Raw genomic sequence first — 25265 nt, 5'->3', positions numbered from 1 at the left:
GGAGACAGGCGATGCATGGACCAGGGTCACACCAAGAATGATGAGGTCTGTCTGAATTCCCCCTGAAGAAAGAAAACATCCAAATCAACTCTACATTCTTCTTGAGCTGATGAGCCCCCGGATATGTATAAACACAGGTTAGAAACCCCTCACTTTGGCTGGGAGGCCCCCCAACCCCTGCCCCAGGGGGGGCATACTCACTTCACTTCGAGCAGTGGGTTGGCTGTAAATCACCTTCTTACTGGAAGTCCTATAGACAAGCCAGAAGATGGAGACACTCAGTCCCCTTGTCTCTGTCCTCAATCTCTGCTTGCTAACGTTCAAGGCCAGGACTGAGAACTTCACAGAAGCACTGAGTTCTCAGTAGGGGGGGGGTTGGGTGGAGGGAGAGGGGACAGACACAGGGCACAGTGGTCAGGGAACACCAGTGTCTTTCCTACCAGGCTGGTTGCCTTCACCTCCAACCCCTTTCCCTGGCCATCTGAGCTCCAAACCGTACACATCCATGTTCTCAACCTCAGAGAGCCCCAGGACAGCAGCTCACTCACCCTTTCTTTGCTCCTGAAAAGAGAGGAAATGGGACCATGAGTGTCTGCAGGGTAGAAGACAGCATGGCACACAGGAAGAAGGGGGACCTAGTGTTGCGGCCCTGAGATATGGGTGACTGGTGATCCCTGGGAGGTAACCCCACCACACACGGGTTCAGCATCAAGTCAGTACTCAGGTGGCACCAAGAGCCAGGCCCTGGGAGGGAGAGCCTTTGAGGGCAAATACTTACTGTCAAAGTAGCCGCGGCTGTAGGCGAACCAGATGCCAAAAATCAACACTCCGAGGAGAATGAGTGTGACAAGGACAGCTGCCACGATGCCGCCCACATTCAGTTCCGCTATGAGACACAAATGAGACGTCAGGCCCTGAATGCTCACCCATGGTCCCAACAACACTGTTAAAGCCAGGATGGAAAGGAGACCCCAGTCCCCATCCCGGGTCTGAGCACAAGCCCTGGCCATGCCCTCACTCACCAGCTTCCATGTGCACAGTATCTGATCTCATGGGTGACCCATACCCATTCTGTGCCTCACAAGTGTAATCTCCAGCATCAGAGGCCGACACAGGATCAAAGATCTGGAATGCAGAAGGGGAATCAGCTTTCTGCTTAAAGAAGCCAAGTACCTGTCTTTCACACCTCCTGACCCTAATGCCAAGCTCACCTTGTTGCCTGCTCTTCTTTCCCACCATCAGGGGTTCTATAACCCTCTGCCTCCCAGACCACACACCTTTTACCCCATTCCCATCCATACCAGCTCCCCTGTCTTCGGATTCAGGCTATAGGAAGAGTTGATGAAGGCACGGTTGCTCTTGGGCTCTGTAGGCATCAATACCCCATCCTTGAACCAGAAGTATTCAGAGGGTGGGGAACCATCTTTCTCTGAGCAGGTCAGCACAGCCCGGTTCCCGATGGTAGCAGAGGAGGGAACACTGATTGTAGGCTTCGATGGAGGCACTGGGAGGGAGACAAGGTACTGATCACAACAAGGGCAGGAGGGCTGCCCGAAGGTGAAGTCATTGACTAGCATGACACCCCCATCCACCAGCTCTAGCCTCCCTCCCTTACTATGCCCTTTGTTCCCCCCCGTCCCAACCAGGGGCTTATCCCCCTTCTCCGACAGCCCTGGACCCTGAATCCTCCCACCCATGAGCATTCTCACCATCAGTGAGCTCCAAAGCTTAGCAGAGCTTGCTAAGAGTTTAGGGAAGGGACAGACTGCAAGCCCACATAGAAGACCTATGGCACGTACCAAGCACAATGAGGTTAACAGTGACTTCCCCGTAGGTGTTGCCGCCTTCGTCAGAGACCATACAAGTATACGTCCCTGTGTCTTTCCTGGTCACAGAATGGAAGGTGATGCCACTAGCCGAGAAGGTAACTCGGTTCTCATAGGAAGCTACCAGGAGAGAGGAAGCAGGGCCGGGGGCAGTGAGCTGAAGAGCTAAGAGACACAGGTGCCGGCGGCCCCCAAGGCACAAGGGGCCCTCTCCTTCCCCCAGGAAGGGCGATCGGGAGGCCATGGGACTTGAGCATAACCTTCCCCTGGAATCCAGGCACAATCAATCAATCCCTCTACTGCCCAGGCAGGCAGCAAAGAGGTGAGCAACTCACCTGTGATCTTGTTGTTATAGCAGACGAGGCTGGTGATGTCGCCATGGGTAAATTTCCACTCCACACGGGGAGAGGAGAACCCGGAGTAGGAGCAGGACAGCTTGGCAGCTGCAGACAGGACCAAGGTGAAGGCGAAGAAGGAACAGCCAGAAATGGAGAAGATGGGGAAATGGCCCCAGTCCACAGCCTGGGCTGGATGTTCCCCAGGGGTCTCTCTGCAGGTGCTCACCTCCCTTCCCCCAACCCCCCACCACCCTCCACAGACCCTCTCCCAACTCACGTTTGTTCTCAGCAACTCTGACTTCTGGTTCAGAAGTGTACACTGCACCCCTGCCCAACGTCAGGGAGCCTGAGAAGAAGACGAGTGGGCCCATTAGGAGTTGACAGAGGGAAGAGCAGTCCCAGCTGATGGGGCATCTAGGGCTGAGACCCCAAGATCAAGGGATTCAAGAGATTCAAGCTCCTCTCTCTCTATAATACTTCTCATCAATATTCTAAATATTCTCTCTCTCTCTCTCTCTCTTTTCTGCTTGTTATGGTCATACCTGTGGCATATGGAAGGTTCACAGGCTAGGGATTGAATTGGAGCTGCAGCTGCCAACCTACACCACAGCCACAGCAATGTGGGATCCTAGCTGAATCTGCGAGCTACACCACAGCTCACAGCAACACTGGATCCTTGGCCTCCTTAACCCACTGAGCGAGGCCAGGGATTAAACCCACATCCTCATGGATACTCGCTGAGCCACAACAGGAGATTCCTGCATATTCTCTTTAAATGCTTTTTGCTCTAATTGCCAATACTTCCTTTATCAATGGAAATAACCTATTTCTTTCAAATGTGATTTCTTTCATTCTTTAACATTTTTCCCTCTGAACCCCCAATAACCTAATTAGAGTCCTACAAGTCCAAAGGCAGCTTCCCAAATGACATTTCATGGTTCAGAGAAAGCTTCTCAACAAATAATTGCAGTCACTTGTCAGACAATCCTGGCAGGAGGCCAGCAGAGCTGGAGGCAAGGGAGGGAAGGAAAGGGCGGAGCGACAATAGGATAATAATAACACTCGACATTTGTGGGGCATTTTGTGCTTTGTGTTTTCATATACACCGTATCATTTGATCCTTGAAGGAAGCAGGACAGATCAGCAGGACAAGTATTACCACCCCAATTTTACATGAGGAACCGAAGCACAGAAACGTATCTAAGATCACACAGCTGGTTCTGGTCCAGAAGTGGGCTCAGATCCGCTCATTAGAATCTCCTCCTGCCCAATGGAGAAGGGAAGGAGAAGGCAGTGGGTAGTGGGGGTGGAGAGAGGAGGTGAGAAGAGGCCAGGCTAATTAAATAACACAATAGGAAGAAGGCAGCAGGGTCCACAGGAGGCCCCACACACTCCAAAATAAGCAGCCGTGAGGATTCTGGGATGGTGAGATAATCACCAACCCGCACTGACACAATTACTCTCATTCATGTTTTCAAAGCTCACACTCACGAAAGATGCTTTATTTACAGCTTTACGTCAAAGTCCTGCCTTCCTTAGATAAGTGCAAGCACATCTGTTCAACGCAAGTACATTTTTCCTTTATTAAATTACTCACATAACTGAATAGGTCTCTTGACCCCTGAGACTGTTTTCTCATCTGAAACATAAAAGGTTTGAACTAGATGTTCTCTGTGATCCTTTCTGGTTGGTTTGTTTTCCTCTTTTGGCCTAAATATTTAGAGAGTGCTTTTACATACATTTATTTCAATTTCATACGACAGCACTGAATTTGTCAGGGTATGTTTTACAGATGAGAAAATTGAGTGTCTAAAAAGTTAAATGGGAGTTCCCATCGTGGCTCAGTGGTTAACGAATCCAATTAGGAACCATGAGGTTGCGGGTGCGATCCCTGCCCTTGCTCAGTGGGTTAACGATCCAGCGTTGCCATGAGCTGTGGTGTAGGTTGCAGACGTGGCTCGGATCCCGAGTTGCTGTGGCTCTGGCGTAGGCCAGTGACTACAGCTCCGATTTGACCCCTAGCCTGGGAACCTCCATATGCCGAAGGAGCAGCCCAAGAAATGTCAAAAAGACAAAATAAATAAATAAATAAATAAATAAATAAATTTAAATGGCTGATCCAAGTTTTCACAGCTGGCAAATGGCAGAGCTGAGATTAGCATACAGGCTACTCCCCTTTTTCCTTATATTTGTATACACCATGCTACTTCTTAGAAAAGCCACTAGTTTAGCAAACCGTGTAACTAAATGTCATTCTTTTAAGAAATCAGGTCCTAGGAGTTCCTGTCTTAGCTCAGTGTAAAACAAATCTGGTTTGTATCTATGAGGACACAGGTTCAACCCCTGGCCTCACTCAGTGGGTTAAGGATCCAGCATTGCCATGAGCTGTGGTGTAGGTCACAGAAGTGGCTCGGATCCCAAGTTCCTGTGGCTGTGGAGTAGGCCACTGGCTACTGCTCCAAACCTCCATATGCCGCAGGTACGGCCTAAAAAGACAAAAAATTAAAAAAATAAAAAATAAATAAATAAAAGTCAGGCCCTGGAGTTCCCATCAGGGGGCCGTGGGTTAAGAATCCAACCTCAGTGGATCCAATCCCCAGCCTGGCACAGTGAGTTAAAGGCTGCAGCTGTGGCTCGGATTCAATCCCTGGCTCGGGAACTTCCATGTGTTGTGGGTTCAACCAAAAAAAAAAAAAATTACTGGTAATGAAATGCTTTGATTTTTTTTTGCCCAAGTCAGCTTTCTTTGCTTTGATGATGGAACTTTAGAGCAAGAGGCAAGATGGCAGAGTAGAAGGACTCAAGCTAACCTCCTCTTATGAAAACCACCAAAATTACAGCGAAGTGCTGAACAACCATCAACAAAATAGACTGGAAGGCTACCAAATAAGATTCTTGGGGAGGGAGCAGGTTGGACAGGGAGTCTGGGATTACTAGATGCAAATTATTACATTTAGAATAGATAAGCAATGAGGTCCTGCTGTATAACACAGGGATCTATATATCCAGTCTATCTTGGGATAGAACATAAAGGAAGATAATATGAGAAAAAGAATGTGTGTGTGTGTGTATGTATATATATGACTGGGTCACTTTGCTATACAGCAGAAATTGATTCAACATTGTAAATCAATTATACTTTAATAAATAAAAAAAATTTTTAAAGATTCTTGAATTTTACAATTTGCCACCTATGATGTGAACCAAGACCCTCAAACCAGATGTCTCTTCAGGAATGAAAGCCATGTCCCAGGTGCTAGGACTGCTTCCAGAAGAAAGCCCTCAGCTATCAGCAGTCTTTGAGGATACCCAGAACACAGCCTTGCCCAGGGGCACCCCTCCTACCAAGAAGGGGCAGGGGCAGGGCACCAGCCTCTAATGCCTGATCAGTGAGAGAAGCGGAGACATATAAAGCCCCAGCTCTATCGCCCTAACTCCCCAGCCTGGGATAACACTGAAGGGCTATTCCTGCTTCAAAGCTCCTTGTGGAGCAGGCTGAGGCCTCGTTAGGACTACAATGCAACTCGGCTTCTCCCTCTGCTTCCTTTCCATAGGTGTGGCTCCCAAGAGCACTTCCTAATTAATGTCTTGGTACAGTCACTAACATCTTAGAGTCAGCTTCCCAAGAACCCAACCTATGACACCACCCAAATAAAGAACAGCTTCTAATTAAGCTAAAAACTAGCCTTTGAAATAAAGGGCCACTGAAAAGAAAATAAATCAATCAACCACAGCCTATGAATTGGGTGACTATTTCTGCATCACGTCTAACTTTAGCTGAAGTTCTCTTTTGAGTCCTCTCAGGTCATCAGATCTGAAACAAGTTCAGGAATGACACCACCACATATAGACGCAAACATGTGAGGCAACACCTTCCCCTTCTCATTAATTCTGACTGCTATTACCTCATCGAGGTTTCTCTTCTCTTGTTTAAAATATAGGGCCCTTCCCCTCAACGCCTTCTCCCCCTCCCTCTGATGCAGGAGTGCTGATGTCTGCTCGTGGTGGCTGCACTCCACCAGTCACAATGCTACTGTGACTGCGGATCATATCATGAGTCAAGTCCAGCCTTGACACCCTGTCCTTCCTTCCTAGTCATCACAGAGCACCTTAACCACCCTGATCCACGGTCCCTTCTCATTCCTGAACAAACCTCTGGAACTCGGCATTCAAATCCCAGCTCAGTTATTTATAATTTCTGTGACCCAGGTTAGCCACTTAGTCACTTTGAGCCTCAGTTTGTCCATTTGTAAAATGGGGATAATAACAGTTTCTACATCAAAGGGCTGTTGTTGAGAGTTAAACAAGGTAATACAAATAATACAAATAAAATACTTACAATGGTGTCTGACCAACAGGAAGCATCAAATAAGTATCATGCCCTGTTATTACAATCGTCTGCCCATAGGTCCTTCTGCACATACTTCTTTTTCTGACTTCAAAGTTTTCTTCAGTAAGACAGATAAATATCAATACTCCCTGGAAAATGCTTACATTTCAGCTCACCAAACCACCTCTCCTCTAGAAAAGGCTACCTATTTTCTAGAATCCACATATATAAACCAGCAGAGCTGAGAGCTTTCCCTCACCGTATTCCATCTACATCACAACACCCAATTTCCCTACCCATTCTCCTCATGTTTTATATTTTCTCCTGTTTCATCATGGCCCCCGCTTTTGCACTTAACCTTTGACCTAAACTTGGCATACTGTGCATGCATATAACTGTCCTACTAATTAACACAATAAACTGAAATAGAAGGAAATTTCATCCTTTCCATTGTGATATTTAATTTACTCAAGTTTACAGCAAGAGAAGCCACACAATCAGAGTTCCCGTCGTGGCTCAGAGGAATCGAATCTGACTAGGATCCATGAGAATGCAGTTTTGATCCCCGGCCTCGCTCAGTGGGTTAAGGATCTGGCGTTGCCGTGTGCTGTGGTGTAGGTCGCAGACACGGCTCAGGTCTCACATTACTGTGGCTGTGGCATAGGCCGTCGGCTACAGCTCTGATTCGACCCCCCCGCCTGGGAACTTCCATATGCTGAGGGTGCAGTGCTAAAAAGCCAAAAAAAGAGAAAAAAGAAAAGCCACAAAATCAAAGACATAGATAGATTTTTGGCCCTTTCACATACAGAAAACCTTTACTTAATCTTGCACCCTTCTCAAGTTAAAATCTTTTCCTTCCTTCTTCTCCAAACTTCTTTTTTTTTTTTTTTTGTCTTTTGTCCTTTTAGGGCCACACCCATGGCATATGTTTCCCAAGCTAGGGGTCTAATCGGAGCTGTTGCTGCCACAGCCACAGCAAAGCCAGATCTGAGCCGTGTCTGCGACCTACACCACAGCGCACGGCAACGCCGGATCCTTAACCAACTTAGTGAGACCAGGGATCAAAGCTGCATTCTCATGGTTCCTAATAATCGGATTTGTTTTCCCTGAGCCATGAGGGGAACTCTCCAAACTTCTTAAAGAAGTAGTCCATACACTGTTTTGAGCCCAACATATGCATCCACTGATCATCTCACTGCAGTACCCCTTTGGCCCTCACCTTGAAATGAATTGCTTTTACCTAGGTCATCAATCATTGTATTCCTCAATTCTAAGATACCCTGATTATAAGATATAACATTGATTTAATAGTAGCTTCTTGGGGGAAAATTATATTAAATATATATACAGGCTATAAATCTTATTCCAATTTCCAAGACATTGAAGATATTCAGTATTTGCTTTTTCAATTACCTTCTGTAGCCTTTGTAAGAGGTGTAACCCTGCTGATCACGCCCCTCCTCAGAAGCCACTCCACCCCACTGATTTCTTTTTTCTTTTTCTGGTCTTTTTAGCACTGCACCACGGCATATGGAGGTTACCAGGCTAGGGGGTCTAATCGAAGCTGTAGCCACCGGCCTAGGCCACAGCCACAGCCACAACCAAATCAGATCTGAGCCATGCCTTCGACCTATGCCACAGCTCACCGTAACCTCATGGTTCCTGGTCGGATTTGTTTCCACTGCGCCACAACGGGAACTCCCTACCCCCTTGATTACTGTGTACAGCCTTTCTGGCCCTCCTCCAACCTCAATTTTGTCTTTTTTTTTTTTTTTCTTTTTTTTTCCTTTATAGCTGCAAACACTGAATATGAAACTTCTTGGGCCAGGGATTGAATCCAAGTCATAGCTGCAACCTACACCACAGCTGCAGCAACGCCGGATCCTTTAACCTACTGAACTGGGCAGGGGATTGAACCTGCACCTTTGCAGCGATCGAAGCTGCTGAGGTCAGATTCTTAACCCGCCGCACCATAGTAGGAAGTCCTACCTCAGTTTTGCCTTATTCTCCTCCTTGAACTTTACCTCCTCTGTCCGTCCCTTAATAATAGTAATCCCCAGCATTCCACCCTGTGCCTTGTCTCCTCTCTATATTCTCTCTAGGAAATTTCAATTTCACATACAGTTCATCTACACCCAGGTATGGCCAGCTCCAGCTACTCTCACCTGAGCTGCAGGATCCTAATGCTATGCCTCCCAACATCTCTAGCTGGGACTTCATACACCATCTCCTGCAATCTCACACCGCTCATCATCTCCCACTGCTCATCATCTCCCACTGCCTCTCTCTTCCTGCTCCTCCCTCCAGGTTGGTGGTGTCACCATTATTTTGTCACTCACTCCAGAAGCTTTCAAGGCATCGCCACCATCTTTCCTTTGCTCTGGTCAATCAAACACCAAGCATTAAAATGTCATCTCCCAAACCTGTCTCAAATTCAGCTGCCCTCTCCAAACCCACTGCCGTTTCTTAGTACCAACATCACCTAAACACTTGCATTTGGGCTAGGGATCAAACCAGAGACACGGCTTTTTTTTTTTTTTTTCCTTTTTAGGGCTGCACCTGTGGCATAGGGAGCCTAGGGGTCCAATCGGAGCTACAGCTGCCAGCCTACACCACAGCCATAGCAACGTCAGATCTGAGCCACGTCTGTGACCTACACCACAGCTCAGAGCAACACCAGATCCTTAACCCACTGAGCAAGGGCAGGGGTCAAACCTGCATCCTCATGATTCCTAGTCAGATTTGTTTCCACTGCGCCACGACGGGAACCCCTCAACACAACATTAACAACGCTGGATCCTTAACCAGCGAGCCACCAGGGAATGCCTCTCTGCCTTGTCTATCCTTGACATCATCACATCCATCCTCCACCGCACTGCTGGAGAAAGAAAGAACATATCAAGGCAGTCTAATTCCAGCCTTCTAAAAAGTACAAATTTAGCACTTGCTTCAAGCTTCCAAAGATTCCGTACTGCCTCTAAGATAAAATCCAAATTCTTTAGCAAGGCAAGAGTTCTAGCGCCACCTGACCGGGTGGTGAGGTTATCATCTTCATCACTCTCTCTACTCTTGCAATTTACCCTCCAGTTATACAAAACTACTTAGAATTCCCAGCAAAGATGTACTGTTTCATACCTCTGCCTTTGCTCATGCTCTTCCTGTTATGTGGGGCACCCTTTCTCCTCTTTCTCCACCTGGCCAGCAGCTATTCATCCACATTATTTTCTGGGGAATTGACTTGCCTTACCCCCAATACTCAGCAGAGCCAAGGTAGGGTCTCTTTCTTAGGTTTCCACCAGCCCAAGCAAAACACTGTCAAAGCACTTCCCATGTTAAAATGACATTATTGATGCACCCATCAAATGGTAAACTCAGAATGATAGATTAATACTCGGTCCCCCTGCTCCCTGGGAGTTTAAGCTACCATTCCGAGTTCTCAGCACTTAGCATAATGCCTGGTACAAGCTGAAATCGAACAACATAGAGCCTTAACAAATCAGGTCATAAGCAGATCATTCACGGTAACATCTACTTGTTAAGGTTTATCTACAAAGATAAGTCCATTTTTCAAATAAGAACATGGGATACACCCAAATGAAGAAAAAACAAACTTGATTCAAAACCATTTTTTTTTTTTTTTTTGGTTTGTTTATGGCCACACCCAAGGCACATACATGGAGGTCCCCAGGCTAGGGGTCAAATAGGAACTACAGCTGCCAGCCTAAACCACAGCCACAGCAAGGCAGGATCCAAGCCCAGTCTGCAACCTACACCACATCTCATGGCAATGCCAGATCCTTAACCCACTGATCAAGGCCAGGGATCGAACCCACAACCTCATGGTTCCTAGTCGGATTATTTCTGATGCACCACAATGAGAATTCCTAAAAAATTTTAATACTAGCAAAGGGGTTTTGTTTTAACTGTTTAGTTCTCAGAAAAAAAGGTGTATTCTATTAATCTTTATTCAATTTAGCTTTACAAAATTAAAAACTGGTTTTTTAATTACTTCATAGTTCTGAAAGAATTAAAGTATTTTGCTAAGAATTAAAGTATTTTGACAAAAAGAATATGTGTGTATATATATATAAATATATACACACACATACATGATGACCGGATCACTTTGCTGTACAGCAGAAATTGACAGAACATTGTAAATCAACTATAATTAATAATAAATAAATAAAGTACTTTTGCACATGAGTGATTTCCACCTGCCATTTTGCAAAAGGGACTGATTCCTGCTCCTGGGCTGCCGTGTCTGAAGGTGTCTGCATGCACAATGGTGGAGGCTGGTTCCCACATCCAGCGGAATTGTGCAGAGCCAAAAGTGGAAGAAGCACCAGGAAGTTTCCTAAAGCAAGTCTAAAATAGCAGCAGAAAATAGGGAAACATGTGAATCCATTTAAAATAGTCCAGAGTCCCTACAGTGGTGCAGTGGGTTAAGACTCTGACTGGAATGGCTCAGTTTGCTGTGGGTTCAACCCCTGGCCTGGCACAGTGGGTTAAGAATCTAGCATTACTGCAGCTGTGGTGTAGGTTGCAGCTGTGACTTGGATTCAATTCTTGGCCCAGGAACTTCCATATGCCATGGGGGAAGCCATTAAAAAAAAAAAAAAAAAAAATTTACTTTCATCATCACATGAGTAACCTAGGACTCCTAGTAGGCTCAAGTCATCTGAGGAGACTCCTGGCTAGATCATAGCCTTTCTGCAGAGGTAAGCTTCAGAATAGTTATGGCTTTTATGGATTGAATTATATTCCCTCAAAATTCATGTGAGAGCCCTAACTCCCAATACTGTAGAATGTGACTGTAGGGGTTCCCATCATGGCTCAGTGGTTAATGAATCCGACTAGGAACCATGAGGTTGCAGGTTCAATCCCCGGCCTCCCTCAGTGGGTTAAGGATCTGGCGTTGCCGTGAGCTGTGGTGTAGTTCACAGATGCAGCTTGATCCGGCATTGCTGTGGCTCTGGCATAGGCCGGTGGCTACAGCTCCGATTAGACCCCTAGACTGGTAATCTCCATATGCCTTGGGAGCAGGCCCCAGAAAAGACAAAAAAAAAAAAAAAGAATGTGACTGTATTTGGAGATAGGGTCCTTAACAATGTAATTAAGCTAAAAAGAGGCCCTTGGGATATGCCCTAATCCAATCTGACTGATGTCCTTCTCAAAGAGACACCAAGGGACAAATGACCATGTGAAGAGGTAGCAAGAGGGCAGCCATTGTAAGCCAAGGAGAGGCTTCAGAGCAAACCTTCCCTACCAGCAGCATGATCTTGGACCTCTGGGCTCCAGAATTGTGAGAATATAAATTACTGTTGTTTAAGCCCATCCAATAAAAGCCCAAGCAGACCAACACAAAGGTTTAAACGGCATCAGCAGGGCTGGTTGAATCCCTAGTCACTACTGCCTTGACTCAAGTTTACACATGATGACATTTCTGCACAGCAAAGGAAACCACTATCAAAATGAAAAGGCAATGTACAGAATGGGAGAAAATATTTGCAAGTCATTTATCTGATAGAGTATATAAAGAACTCAATAGCAAAAAAACCCTCAACAATCTGTTTTGAAAGCTGTCAAAGGGAGTTCCCATTGTGGCTCAGCAGGATAAGAACCCCACCAGTATCCATGAGGATGCAGGTTAGATCCCTGGCCTCGCTCAGTGGGTTAAGGATCTGCCATTGCTGAGAGCTGTGGCATAGGTCACAGACTCAGCTTAGATCCTGTGTTGCTTTGGCTGTGGTGTAGGCCAGCAGCTGTAACTCAGATTCAACCCCTAGCCTGGGAACTTCCATATGCCTCAGGTTTGGCCATTAAAAAAAAAGAAAGTTGTCAGAGTATCTGCATAGACATTTTTTTAAAAAAGATATACAGATGGCTAACAGGTACATGAAAAGATGCTCATTATCACTAATTATCAGGAGAATCCAAATCAAAACCTCAGTGAGCTATCATTTCATACCTGTTAGAATGGCTATTATCAAAAAGATAAGAAATAGCAAATTTTGGTGAGGATGTGGAGAAAAAGGAACCCTCATGAAAACCTCCTGCTGGTAGGAATGTAAATTGTTACAACCACTATGGAAAACTGTATGGAAGTTCCTCAAAAAATTAAATGTAGGAGTTCCCTTGTGGCACAGCAGGTTAAAGATCCAGTGTTGTCACTGTTGTGCCACAGATTTGATCCCTGGCCTGGAAACTTCCACATGCCACAGGCATGGCCAAAATCAATCAATAAACATATAACTATCATATGATCCAGCAATTCCATTTATGGGTATTTATCCAAAGAAAATGAAAACCCCAACTCAAAATGATACAGGTACCCCCATGTTTATATATAAAATACATGCACATACGATGGAATATTATTCAGCCATTAAAAAGAATGAAACCTTGCCATTTGTACCAAGATGGATGGACATTAAGGGCATTACGCTAAGTGAATTAAGTCAGAGCAAGTCAAAGCCATTTGATCTCACTTCTATGTGAGATCAAAAACAAACAAATTCCAGTTATAAAATAAATAAATCATGGAGATGTAATGTACAGCATGATGCCTATAGTGAAATAATACTGTGCTGCATATTTAAAAGTTGCTAAGAAAGTAAATCTTAAAAGTTCTACTCACTAGAAAAAAAATTCTGTAATTATGTATGGTGGTGAATGCAGACTTACTGTGGTAATCATTCTTTCATAAACATAAATATCAAACTATTATATGGTATATCTGAAACTAAAATGTGTGCAAAATATACCTCAATAAAGTTTGGGGGTTTTTTTTAAGTCAACAGAGTACACATTTCATTGACCTGCTTTCTTTCATGTATGTGAGAAGGGTTTTTTCTTATGTGCCTACAAATAATTGAATGTTAATTAACAGTACAACTATATAGTAATGCTGCCAGTCTCCTTCAGATAATTTTTTTAAAACTTCAGAATTAGAATTACATGGAAAAGTGAAATTCAAGCACTATTATTGGTTTATAATAATTTTTAACAAAATAAAAATATCCAGTCCCTTAAATGAAGAAACTGGGAAAAAAGGGAGAAATAGTGGTGGAGTTCCTTTGTGGCCTAGCAGGTTGTAAACCCAACTAGTATCCATGAGGATGCAGATCCAATCCCTGGCCTCACTCAGTGGGTGAAGAATCCAGTGTCACTGTGAGCTGTGGTGTAGGTCGAAGACACAGCTGGGATATGGTGTTGCTATGGCTGTGGTGTAGGCTGGCAGCTGTAGCTCCAATTCAACCCCTAGCCTGGGAACTTCCATATGTCACAGGTACAGCCCTAAAAATACCAAAAAAAAAAAAAAAAAGCAAAGCAAAAAACAAGATAGGTGTGAAATGTTTTTGGTGAACTTAGAAAGTTAATTAAATAAATACAACAAAATCAGACGGAAACCAATGATCAGATTTGCTCAATTCATCTATGTATCCGTGTTCTGCCTGTGGGTATGCCGAAGTAAAATGCCATCCTACATACCAAAAAAAACAAACCTAAAACAACAACAACAAAAAAACAGAACTCTTGAAGACCTTTGCAAGATTTGTCCTATACTTTTAATTAGTTATATCCAAATTCTAGACACATATTACTAAGCATGATCAAATGAATAAAACAATAATAGCAGCTAACATTTCTTAAATATCATGTTCAGGTACTCTTCTGAGAGATGAGAAATACAGGCAGCTTTTCTTTTCTATGTTCTACATTTGTGTAATCACCAAGTATATATAAAGCGTTTTAATTTAACAAAAAAAGAGTGGGAAAGGGGAATAGAAAGCGGAAAAAAAATCATATAGAGAACAAGAAGGAAAGAAAATAAAGCCAGAAAGGAGAGGCAAAACAAACAATGATAAAGAATCACAGGAAATATCCAAATACTGACACACCAGGAAGCACAGAATGATTAAATAAAACTTTAAAGGTGAAATGAAGTAACAGATGAGTAAAAAATAGGAGAATACTACCTCATCCAGATCCTGGAGAGTGTACGTCAGTCTGATAAATTTCAAAGAGAGGATAAGAGCGGGAAGAAACGAGAGCACATCAGTTGTCTCATTAAATCTCTCAAAAACCCCAGAGACAAATACTGTTGTTATCATCATCCCATTTTATAGACGAGGATGTTGAGGCTTAGCACAGTTGCCCCAAATCACACAGCTACAAACAACAAGATGGGAGTCTTAATACAAGTCTAATTCGGAGTCTCCAAAGCTACTGGGCTATACAGCATCTCCATCAGACAAGCAAGGAAATCCCACTCATCCTTCAAGATCTTGTCCCCTGATCCATTACACCTTTCCCAAGTCAAAACTGATTATCTCAGAGTTCCCTTCGGGGCTCAGCAGAAACGAATCTGACTAGCATCCATGAGGACAGAGGTTGGATCCCTGCCCTTGCTCAGTGGATTAAGGAGTTGGCATTGCTGTGAGCTGTGGTGTAGGTGGCAGACGTGGCTGGGATCGCTCATGGCTGTGGCTGTGGTATAGGCCAGCAGCTACAGCTCCAATATGACACCTAGCCTGGGAACCTCTATGTGCCATGGGTACAAAACTAAAAAGACAAAAGACAAAAAACAAACCCTGGAGTTCCCATCGTGACGCAGTGGTTAACGAATCCGACTAGGAACCATGAAGTTGTGGGTTCAATCCCTGCCCTTGCTCAGTGGGTTAACGATCTGGCGTTGCCGTGAGCTGTGGTGTGGGTCGCAGACGCGGCTCGGATCGCATGTTGCTGTGGCTCTGGCGTAGGCTGGCAGCTACAGCTCCGATTGGACCCCTAGCCTGGGAACCTCCATATGCCGCAGGAGCGGCCCAAGAAATGACAAAAAAAGACAAAAAAAAAAAAAAAAACAAACCCTCATCTCTCCCTAACTTCTAGGAATATAGCCTGAGAAAACAGTCAAAGGTAAACTTAGAGATACAAGTTCAAGGACAACTTAATGTGGAGTTCCCATCATGGCTCAGTGGTTAATGAACCTCCATAGGCCTCAGGTTGAGCCCTAAAAAGCAAAAAAGAAAAAAAACCAGGAGTTCCCATCATGGCGCAGTGGTTAACGAATCCAACTAGGAACCATGAGGTTGCGGGTTCGATCCCTGCCCTTGCTCAGTGGGTTAAGGATCCAGCGTTGCCGTGAGCTGTGGTGTAGGTTGCAGACTCGGCTCGGATCCCGCTGCTGTGACTCTGGCGTAGGCCGGCGGCTACAGCTCTGATTCGACCCCTAGCCTGGGAACCTCCATATGCCGCGGGAGCGGCCCAAGAAATGGCAAAAAGACAAAAAGAAAAAAAAAAAAAAACAGCACTGGGTCGTTAACTAATAATCTAAATGAGAAAGTAACTAAAACACAGTTTTGTTTTTTTCCCACTGGGATTCCTACCTAATCTGACAAATTAGCCACAGCTCAAAGCAGTATTTAGTACATAGGTTTGGTTAAACATCAATATCTATGAATTTCTGTTGAGCTGGTGTGACATTGTACCCTAATCAATGTTTACCCACAAAGTCAAGGCTTAAGGAAAAGTCAACGACATCAAACAGCCACTTGATTTTTCCTGATACATTTTGCACTGGTCATATATACCACACATTTATTCACAAAGGAAAGACTAACCATCAGTATTTAACTCTAAATACAATATGATTCTATTTTCTCTACATCCTTCTGTGTTTTCCCCCTTCTCCACATTGAACATATACTATTTCTTTAAAAATTACTGTCTAAGGAGTTCCCGTCATGGCGTAGCGGAAACAAATCTGACTAGGAACTATGAGGTTGCGGGTTCAACCCCTGGTCTCACTTAAGGATCTGGCATTCCCTTGAGCTGTGGTGTAGGTCACAGAGGTGGCTGGGATCTGGTGTTGCTGTGGCTGTGGTGTAGGCCGGCGGCAACAGCTCCAATTGGACCCCAAGCCTGGGAAACTCCATATGCCGCGAGTGCAGCCCTCAAAAGACAAAAAAAAAAAAAAAAAAAAAATCATCTGAGAAAGTAACTCTTTCCTTCTATGCTCCCCAAACATTGTGTACTTTGCGGAGAGCCCTTGGCGTACGTACTGTGCTCTATTCTATTTAGTCAGTATATGTCTGTAGTTCCTGGGGTACAGAAACCAAGCTACGTTTGTATCCTCTCCCTGCTTCTAGCACTGTGCTTTGCCACTTTGAAGCAAAGCTGTGATAAGAAGGTGGTCACACAAATATAAAAAAAGTAAAAAAAAATTTAAAAAAAGAAGGTGGTCACAGAGGGTGGAGGTGCCCAGACCCCTGACAGAACCCACCAACAACCCTCCCTTGTGTATGCAGATCAAACCCACAGCAGAAGTTACTTCCTTCTGCTGCTTTATTAAGAAACCATTGTTTTCTCTATGCATCCTGTTAATCATTAGAATTCTCCTTAAGTTACTTTCATGCAATGAATTTGTTGTAATTCATTAAAAAAACAAAACAAAACAAAAAAAAAACAAAGGAAAAGGAGAGGGAAGGCAGCTAGCCGGTCTCACTGGTTTTCTCTGAGAATTTATCCAAACTTCCCCTCTAGGCAGATGAGCCTCATAGGACCTTCCACCTATAAGGAAGGATAAGCCATAGCCTCGGAGAGCCCCCAGCTTGAGCCTGCTGCCACCCAGTTTACCGAACTTGTTTTTGCTGATAGTTACAATACCTCTGGCTCGCCTTAGTTTGTCCCCACCCACTGCCTCAGGTCTTCTTGATAGCAGATGCTATTTATTTTCTTATCCCTAATCTCTTGCACAACACTCAGAACAGAGTAGACACCAATGTTTATTGGATTAACCAATGAATTGGACATGGCAATACAAGTAGAACTCGGACCCAGGGCTTCCACCAACACCAACCCCCTCCCCTTTGCCCTTTCCTTCCCACAGCTCATCCTGTAGAGACTGAACTCACTCCTGGAGGTTGGGGTGGGACAGATAAGGAATGTGTGGGCAAGAGGAAGGCTTTGTGAGCCCAGTGACAGGCTGGGCTAAGTCTATCTAAAGGGCCAGGCTTGGCTGTACTTTCAGTGACGTTGGTCAGCTGGCACGGCCCTCTGAGGATGGCAGAAAGTGGTGGTGGCAGTGCGGGCCAGGAGAGCTTTCACTCCATTGCTCCCTCAGGCCCTCTCTCAGCAGAATTTCCAGTTCTACCTGCTTACTCTCCTCCCCACCCATCTCCCCATTACAAGGGGAGGTTGCGCCTGCCCAGGGCTCACTCCAGGGGCCTGGCATCAAAATTCCTGCCAACCAGCTGCTTCCTCCTGTCCTACCCCACATTGTAAAACAAATGACACCAGGCGGACTTTAGACAGAAACCCTGCTTATCAGGGAGTCCCAGGCAAATGAACTCTGAATTTTCAATGCCTGGAAAACCCCAGTATGTATCCATTCCCATTGCTTCTTACAACCCCTGACAACACCGAAACCTCAGTCCTCAATTGCATTTTGTCAAACGGCCATCCAGGTCTTTCCTGAACCTCTAAAAAGGAAGCAGGTCTGAGTTTAGAGATCCCCAAGGTCTCTACTCAATAATAACAGATGTGAAAAACAAGCCCCGTTATTTCCTAAGCTAACACATAAAATGTGCGTAACTTCTAAATCTTTGAACAGGAAGGTCGGCCATTTCTGAATCCACAGATGCCCCCTTGACCCAGAGGACTTGGGGAGGAGGGCAGGGGGGGGTGGAATATTTCGGACGAGGTCACAACACCAACATGAAAAAAGTATGTTAAGTGAAATAAACAATATGTAGGAAGCAGTAGTATATACTGTGTTTTTATGTAAGAAAAGAGAAAAGATAAAAAAAAATAATAATAAATTAAAAAAAAGAAAAAGGGGAAAAAATGTAATTGTAATGTATACATGTAAGGATAACCTGACCCCCTTGCTGTACAGTGGGAAAATAGAAATAAATAAATAAATAAAAATTTAAAAAAAGAAAAAAAAAGGAAAAAGAAAGAAATGTATAGTAATATATACTGACGACTGCAGAAAAAAACACTGGAAAGATACATAGGAAACTAGGGGAGGTATGGAGTACCCCCAACTCCTTTAATATCATTTTCTCAAACCATGTTAATGTATTAACCTATTCTAAATAAATAAACATTATTGTTGTTTTAAATTACAGCAGATCATCCTGTAATGGAGGATAATGTGAGAAAAAGAACGTGTGTGTGGGTATATGACTGGGTCACTTTTCTGCATAGCAGAAATTTTAACAGAACATTGTAAATCAACTATAATAGAAAAAATAGGAGTTCCCATCTTGGCTCAGCAGAAATGAATCCAACTAGTATTCATGAGGATGAGGGTTTGATCCCTGGCCTCGCTCAGTGGGTTAAGGATCCAGTGTTGCCATGAGCTGTGGTGTAGGTCACAGACGTGGCTCAGGTCTGGTGTTGCTGTGGCTGTGGCATAGGCTGGCAGGTGCAGCTCCAATTCACTCCCTAGAGTGGGAAATTCCACATGCCACGGATGTGGCCCTAGAAAAAAATAGAAAAACCTTACAAATAAATAATAAATTACAGCAGATCCATCCCAAAACAAAACTGGGCTGGAGACCCCAGGCAAGCCCAGATCACAAAGAAACTGAAGAGAAACGTCATAAAGTGAAAGAGTTCTGGAGCCAGGGGGGATGAGATTAAGTCACTGGAATTCCACTACCATTCACTTCCTAGTTCCAAATTATTGCTTCACTAGTTTCTAGGTTCTGGTTTCAAGGGAACAATTTCCTGGGAGTAAAACTGAACCCCCAGCAGAGGGAGGGGGAAAGAGGAGTGACTCACCAAGCCACAGTGTGAGGTAAGTCTAACCGTGAACAGCAAAACTAGAAAGGCTGGAGTCTGGAACATCAGTAGAAAACACCAGGACTCATGGACTGACCCAGAACCGGGCAGCAGTCCTCCCTTCTGGAATGCCTCTGTGGGGACACTACACTCAGGTAATCGAGGGTATGCAAAAGCAGATTTCCTCTTTCTCCCCTGTGGTTACACCAAAAGTCATCCTATGCACGTACCACCCTGCTAAACAGAAATGCCTCTTCCTTCCTGGGAGACAGCTGGAAATGTTCCTAAGCACAGGTGTTCTAGGCAAAGGGAGGCTAGTACTCTGAGCCACCAGCTTTGCTTTTCCCAAGCAGGGTTCTCCCAGTGTTTCTTCTCCAACCCTGTCCCTTCCTCTCCGCTAGCTTCCCCCAGCGGGGGTTGGGCCTTTGCTGGATCCTTTCTTCTTCCTCCCCAGTGGCAGAGCCCACTTGAAGCGTGCATCCTATACATGCTTCCAATATCCCAGAGGGAGAAGACAGACTAGATGCCCAAGAAAGAACCCCTACTTTTTCACTCTTGCCTTCTGGAATCTAGCCAGGCCTCTCCCTGCTTCTTTGACCTGCTCTGCTATGGGCAGCATTGTTTCATCCTCAAAAAATCCAAGGGGGATAATAGCTACCAAGTAATAATCCCTTCATGTATATGTAATGTAGCTATTATCCTAGTTGATCCTAGGACAAGGTTAGGACAAGTATTATTACTTCTGTTTTACAGATTTAAAGACTGAGTTAGTAGCCTAAGATCATATATAAGGTGGAAAGGTAAGGTAGCCTGGGTGCTATTTCCATCTTCACTGTGCTAATCAAATCACACACACACCAACACACACAGGGTCTAGCCCTATTTAAATGTGACAAGGTCAGGAGTTCACATCGTGGCTCAGGGGAAACGAATCTGACTAGCATCCATGAGGACGTAGGTTTGATCCCTGGCCTCACTCAGTGGGTTAAGGATCTGGTGTTGCCATGAGCTATGGTGCAGGTCTCAGACACGGATTGGATCTGCTGTCAAGCTAATGCAACCATCCCAAGCTCCCTCTAAACCACTATTTCTCCCTCCCCCCCTTTTTTGGTTGTACAATGGCATACAGGAAGTTCCCAGGCCAGGGGTCAAATCTGAGTCGCAGATGCGACAGTGAGGGATCCTTAACCCACTTTGTGGGGCTGGGGATCCAACCCATGCTGCCACAGAGACAACACTGGATCCTTAACCTGTTGTGCCACAGTGGGAACTCCTAGACCACTGTTTCTCAATTCCCTGAACAGAGTAGAGGACATTCCCAAGCTCAGAAGGGTTCAGTGTCAGGATGTGATTATTACAGAAAAGAAAGGGAGAGAAAAGAAAGAAGAGAGGAGTTCCCATTGTGGCTGAGTGGGTTAAGGATCCCGCATTGCTGGAAGCTGTGGTATAGGTTGCAGACGAGAGACTCGGACCTGGCATTGCTGTGGCTGTGGCTCAGATTTGACCCCTAACCTGGGAACTTCCATATGCCACATCTTTGGCAAGAAAGAAAGAAAAAGCAAGAAAGCAAGAAGGAAGGAAAGCAAGAAAGCAAGCGAGAAAGCAAGCAAGCAAGCAAGCAAGAAAGCAAGAAAGAAAGAAAAAGAAAGAAAAAAGAGAAAGGGAGAAGGATGCAGCTCTAGGAAGCTTATAAGCCTGATGAATACTGTCACAAATAGTTACTGACTCAGAAACTTCTAGGTTTGGGGCAGGGGGTGGGTGGGTATTGTACAGCAACAAGGGTTGGCAAAATCTTTAGTACCAAGTACCATGCAGAACCAAAAAAAAAAAAAAGAATATGGGTGTCATTAGCAGTTCTAAGATACAGACAGAAGTAAACGGGGAGAAAAAGAATGGAACTTGAAGGGGAAAAAAAAGGAAATACAGGAGAGAATGAAAGAGAAATATAGGAGTAGAATGAAAAAAGAAAGAATTTAGCAGAAAAGAAGAATTGAAAAAAAAGAAAAATTGGGGCACTGGATGTTTGATATCCTGGTTCCTGTACCACAGAGTACCTGAGATGCTGGACCCAGGAGTGGAAAAAGGAGAAGTGAGTCAGGAGACTTTGGTATTCCCAGTTCCTTTTGTCAGTCTGGAAAAGTCATTTCCCCTCTTTGTACCTGTTTCCTCATCTCTACAATAGGGAGAGGAATTGACTTTTCACTAGTCCAGTCCACCCCAAGGGTTAAATTTCTGTGATAAGGGACAAAGGGGTAGTCAATCCATCTGTTCTAAGGGCACCTTTCAAATTAAGCAAAGTAATTACCTTATAACCACAATATTGATTGTAATTGTTCATTTCTTTTACATGTCCTAAAACTCGGATGTTGAGGGGAAAATGGAGACTCTTACAGGTCCCCTACTGACACAACTATCCACAGAAGCACACATATAGGCACGCAAGAATCACACGGTTAAATGTACAGGTGCTGACACAGGTAGACCAAGGCACAAACCATACACTCAGCTGGGGACAAACATATCTATAGATAGAGGCATGCCCCAGCAAGTGAGCTTCATTGTTCCACAGGAAAGGGAGTTTACAAAGGAAACAAAAACTCTCAAACATGGCCAGAGGGAGGGCAGAGTTCAGGCTCTGAAAAGGCTCCAACCAACCAAAAGACAGGACCTCCCCCAGGGAATAGTCAATCAGTCAACAACATTTATTAAGGACTTTTGAAGTAGTTATTCGAGCAAGGAACTTTGAGTGCTGTGCTCTGCGAAACTTCAGATTTCACTTGTATTTCCTTTTTTTCCAGATTTTTGAGCCAAGCACTTTTACCAGAGCAACCACAACAACCCAAAGATAGAGGGGAAAGCTAAAGAGGCCCTTCAGCAAGAGCTGGGAAAGAAACTTCCACCCCACGTCTATTAGATCTTCTCTGAGAATCCTTAAGGAGCAGAACTTCCTTAAGGGATTCAGCGAATGAAAGTCTCCCTATTTCTCTCGGTTGTTCGCAGACGTTGGATGCGTGATGGTGTGAGGGATAGCCATTCCCAGGTGCGTGATCCCGGCTAGGTAGATATATGTGGGCAGGGCCTTCGCGCCCACCAGCCCTCACCAGTAAGCAAGGATTGGAGAAGGGCGAACTAGCCTCTCTCCGTTATTTTTGGTTAATGTGCGAAACAGGCAGCTCCCTCCCAGTGAGTGACAAAGAAGGAGTCACGCTTCACCCGTGGGGGGAGGGGAGCCAGCCACTCATCAGCGGAAGAAGGAGAAAGAAGAGGAACGAGCTGGGGGAATTAGGAGGGTGAGGCGAGCTGGTTTCCGAACCCTTCCCCTCTCGCGGGCCGGAGGTGTGGGGAGCGACGCCCTCCAAGCTTCGACTAGATCCATGGGTTCCTCCAAAAACAACAGGAACTTACACAAGATCACTGATGTGAAGAGAAGTAATTGTTTCCTCCCGACTTTCGCCTTTGTCCCCATCACGGTCAAGATCCCGATACGACAGCGACGGCCGGAGCCCACGGAACAGACACAGCTTCGCCCACAGCAGCACCGGGACTGAACTCCAGTAGCTAGGTCGAGCCCCGCCCTGCCCGTCCCTTCACGCCCGATTGGTTGGCGCCCCGCCTCTGCACATTCCAATTGGTGGAGAGAACCGCCGCTCCATTGAGTGATTCACCGTCAGCCAGGTGCAACTCCTCCCACTACTCCCCACTGGGGCGGATTGGCGCCTTTCCAAGCCCGAGCCGCCGCTGGTTGGCCCCGGAGACGGTCACGTAAGGAGACACAAGCCTCACCTTCCGCGCAGGTGAAGACACTCTGATTGGGCAAGGTTCCTGAAGTAGGGACTTTCTGACTGGCTGGGTTCTGAGTTGGAGCTGGAAGATTAAAGGAATACCTTAAAGAAGGTGGTAGGGAAGGTATTAGTTCTGGGGACTCGAGGGGGAGACAGGTCTGGTTTTGTTTGTTCAAATGTAAAATGCTGAGTGCTGCAGAAACCTTGGTTCCATCCTTTAGCAAGTGAAAACCACATATATTAATATGCTAGGGTCGGGGGAGAGGACCCGGAGAGAAGTGGAGTGATACTTTGACAGTATTCCTAAACTGTTCCGCTGTCCACTCCATACGCAGCATTCAGGGCCACGCAGAGAGGAGGAAAGGGAAAAGAAAGGGGAAAGGGATCAATTCCGTAGTAGGAAAAGCAACTGACATACAGATGCTCCATAAACATCACTGTGAGTGACTGCATATGTCCTTCACACGTTTGATCAGTCAGCAGAACCCTGTGACTGCGTATCTTCTCTTATCTTCTCACTGTGACTAATAGTTGTGTTAAGCCTTCTTTCTACAGGCTATGTTGATACCCAAGCTTTCTGTTAATATTTACATTGTTACGTCATTTTTATTTTTTTAAGGGTTTTTGGAGGGGGAACAGGGCGAAGCCGGCTGGCGGCTTGTGGAAGTTCCCGGGCCAGGGATGGAATCTCAGCTATAGCAGAGACAACATGGAATCCTTAACCCCCTGTGCCACCAGTGAACTCCAACGAAAATGTTAAATCATTTTTAATTGAAACTCAGTGTTCAACACCTTTACCCTTTCTAGTTGCTATTTCATAATGATTTAATTTTCAGTGATCCTGGTATATCCAGCTTGCCTGTGGGAAAACTTCCTGAATCTTATCTCATTGATTGTAAGGACACACTTGTTTCCAAAACAGTGGTATTCTTAGACCTTTCACTTCTTTCACCTTTGTTCTCATTTCTTTGGTCCAAAGGTTTACTTCTGGTTCCACTCAAGTTAAAGCAGTGTTTACGAAGCACCTATTGGGTGCTATGGGGAATACAAATAAATATAAACCACAATCCCTGACTTCAAATGGTCTACAATCTACTTCCAAGACTAACAAAAGAAATAGGACAATATGTTACCAAAAGAGAAATTTTGTATTACTAAATTGAAACAAATATTTGGGTGCCTGCCATATGCAAAACTCTGTTCTTTACCCTCAAGGGAATTTAGTGTTGGAGAGAGGAACACATGAGTGCAGTATTAAAGAGGAGCAGAGAGAAGAGTTAAGAGAAGGGACCAGTCACTCTGGGCTGTGATTGTTGGAGAAAAAAAATTTTTTTTTTTGGCTTTTTGCCTTTTCTAGGGCCGCTTCCCATGGCATATGGAAGTTCCCAGGCTAGGGGTCTAATCGGAGCTGTAGCCACCAGCCTACACCAGAGCCACAGCAACTTGGGATCCAAGCCGTGTCTGCGACCTACACCACAGCTCATGGCCACAACGGATCCTTAACCCACTGAGCAAAGCCAGGGATCGAACCCGCAACCTCATGGTTCCTAGTCGGATTTGTTTACCACCGCAACACTACAGGAACTCCTGTTGGAGAAAATTTTAAGATGGAGAAATTTGAGCAGGGGTTTAAAAGAACCCCAAGACTGGAGTTCCCCATTGTGGCTCAGTGGGTTAAGAACCTGACACAATGTCAGTGAGGATGCAAGTGTGAACCCCAGCCTTGCTCAGTGGGTTAGGGAGCCAGCATTGCTGTGGCTGTGGTATAGGCCAGCAGCTGCAACTCCGATTTGACCCCTGGTCCAGAAACTTTCATATGTCACAGGTGCAGCCATAAAAAGAAAAAAGAAAAAAAACTCTTATGACTTAATCTTCAAGTAGAAGTGTCATTTTAGCGGTCATTTAGGTCATCCTCTCACCTTTCACAAAAGGCCAATATAACTGTTGATGAAAATTAATCAGTTAATCCAAGAAAGAATTGGAGAATTTTATTTGAGCCAAATTTGAGGATTAAAAGAGAGGCTCAGATTCTGCATTATGCACCCACCAAACCTCTCCCATCAGCAGAGATACCTGCTCAACAATAATGAGCAGCATTCTCCCAGTATCAACAAGGTGACTGTATAAAAGATAACGTTCCTGGAGTTACCCCTGTGGTGCAAGGGATCAGTGGTATTTCTGCAGCACCAGGACA

General features: G+C 45.0%; 1 protein-coding gene, 1 long non-coding RNA gene and 1 other non-coding gene across 3 annotated transcripts; 1 reads left to right on the top strand and 2 right to left on the bottom strand.

Moving 5' to 3' along the window:
* On the bottom strand, positions 1 to 22783 carry F11R (F11 receptor). The gene is made up of 10 exons (NM_001128444.1): positions 22695 to 22783; positions 2442 to 2510; positions 2162 to 2269; positions 1800 to 1946; positions 1302 to 1504; positions 1023 to 1125; positions 779 to 886; positions 549 to 561; positions 202 to 250; positions 1 to 62 (listed from the first exon to the last, which is right to left on the bottom strand). The coding sequence occupies exons 1-10, from the start codon at positions 22753 to 22755 to the stop codon at positions 27 to 29; spliced, it is 897 nt and encodes a 298-aa protein (NP_001121916.1). The 5' UTR covers positions 22756 to 22783; the 3' UTR covers positions 1 to 26.
* LOC146404027 (uncharacterized) lies at positions 8254 to 16305 on the bottom strand. Its single transcript, XR_014843996.1, has 3 exons — positions 15576 to 16305; positions 13790 to 15130; positions 8254 to 9093 (listed from the first exon to the last, which is right to left on the bottom strand). It is a non-coding gene; the product is annotated as an uncharacterized LOC146404027 (long non-coding RNA).
* Positions 13299 to 13427, top strand: LOC146404028 (small nucleolar RNA SNORA19). Its single transcript, XR_014845022.1, has one exon. It is a non-coding gene; the product is annotated as a small nucleolar RNA SNORA19 (small nucleolar RNA).
* Positions 22784 to 25265: the final 2482 nt, after the last annotated feature.

Source organism: Sus scrofa, chromosome 4 (assembly GCF_054392235.1).
Source record: "Sus scrofa isolate SSC_HxYL_T2T_F1_AM1 chromosome 4, Sscrofa_HxYL_maternal_Yorkshire_Landrace_v2.0, whole genome shotgun sequence".
In the NCBI taxonomy this organism is placed as follows: Eukaryota; Metazoa; Chordata; class Mammalia; order Artiodactyla; family Suidae; genus Sus; species Sus scrofa.
This window is presented reverse-complemented; position numbering and strand designations above follow the sequence as displayed.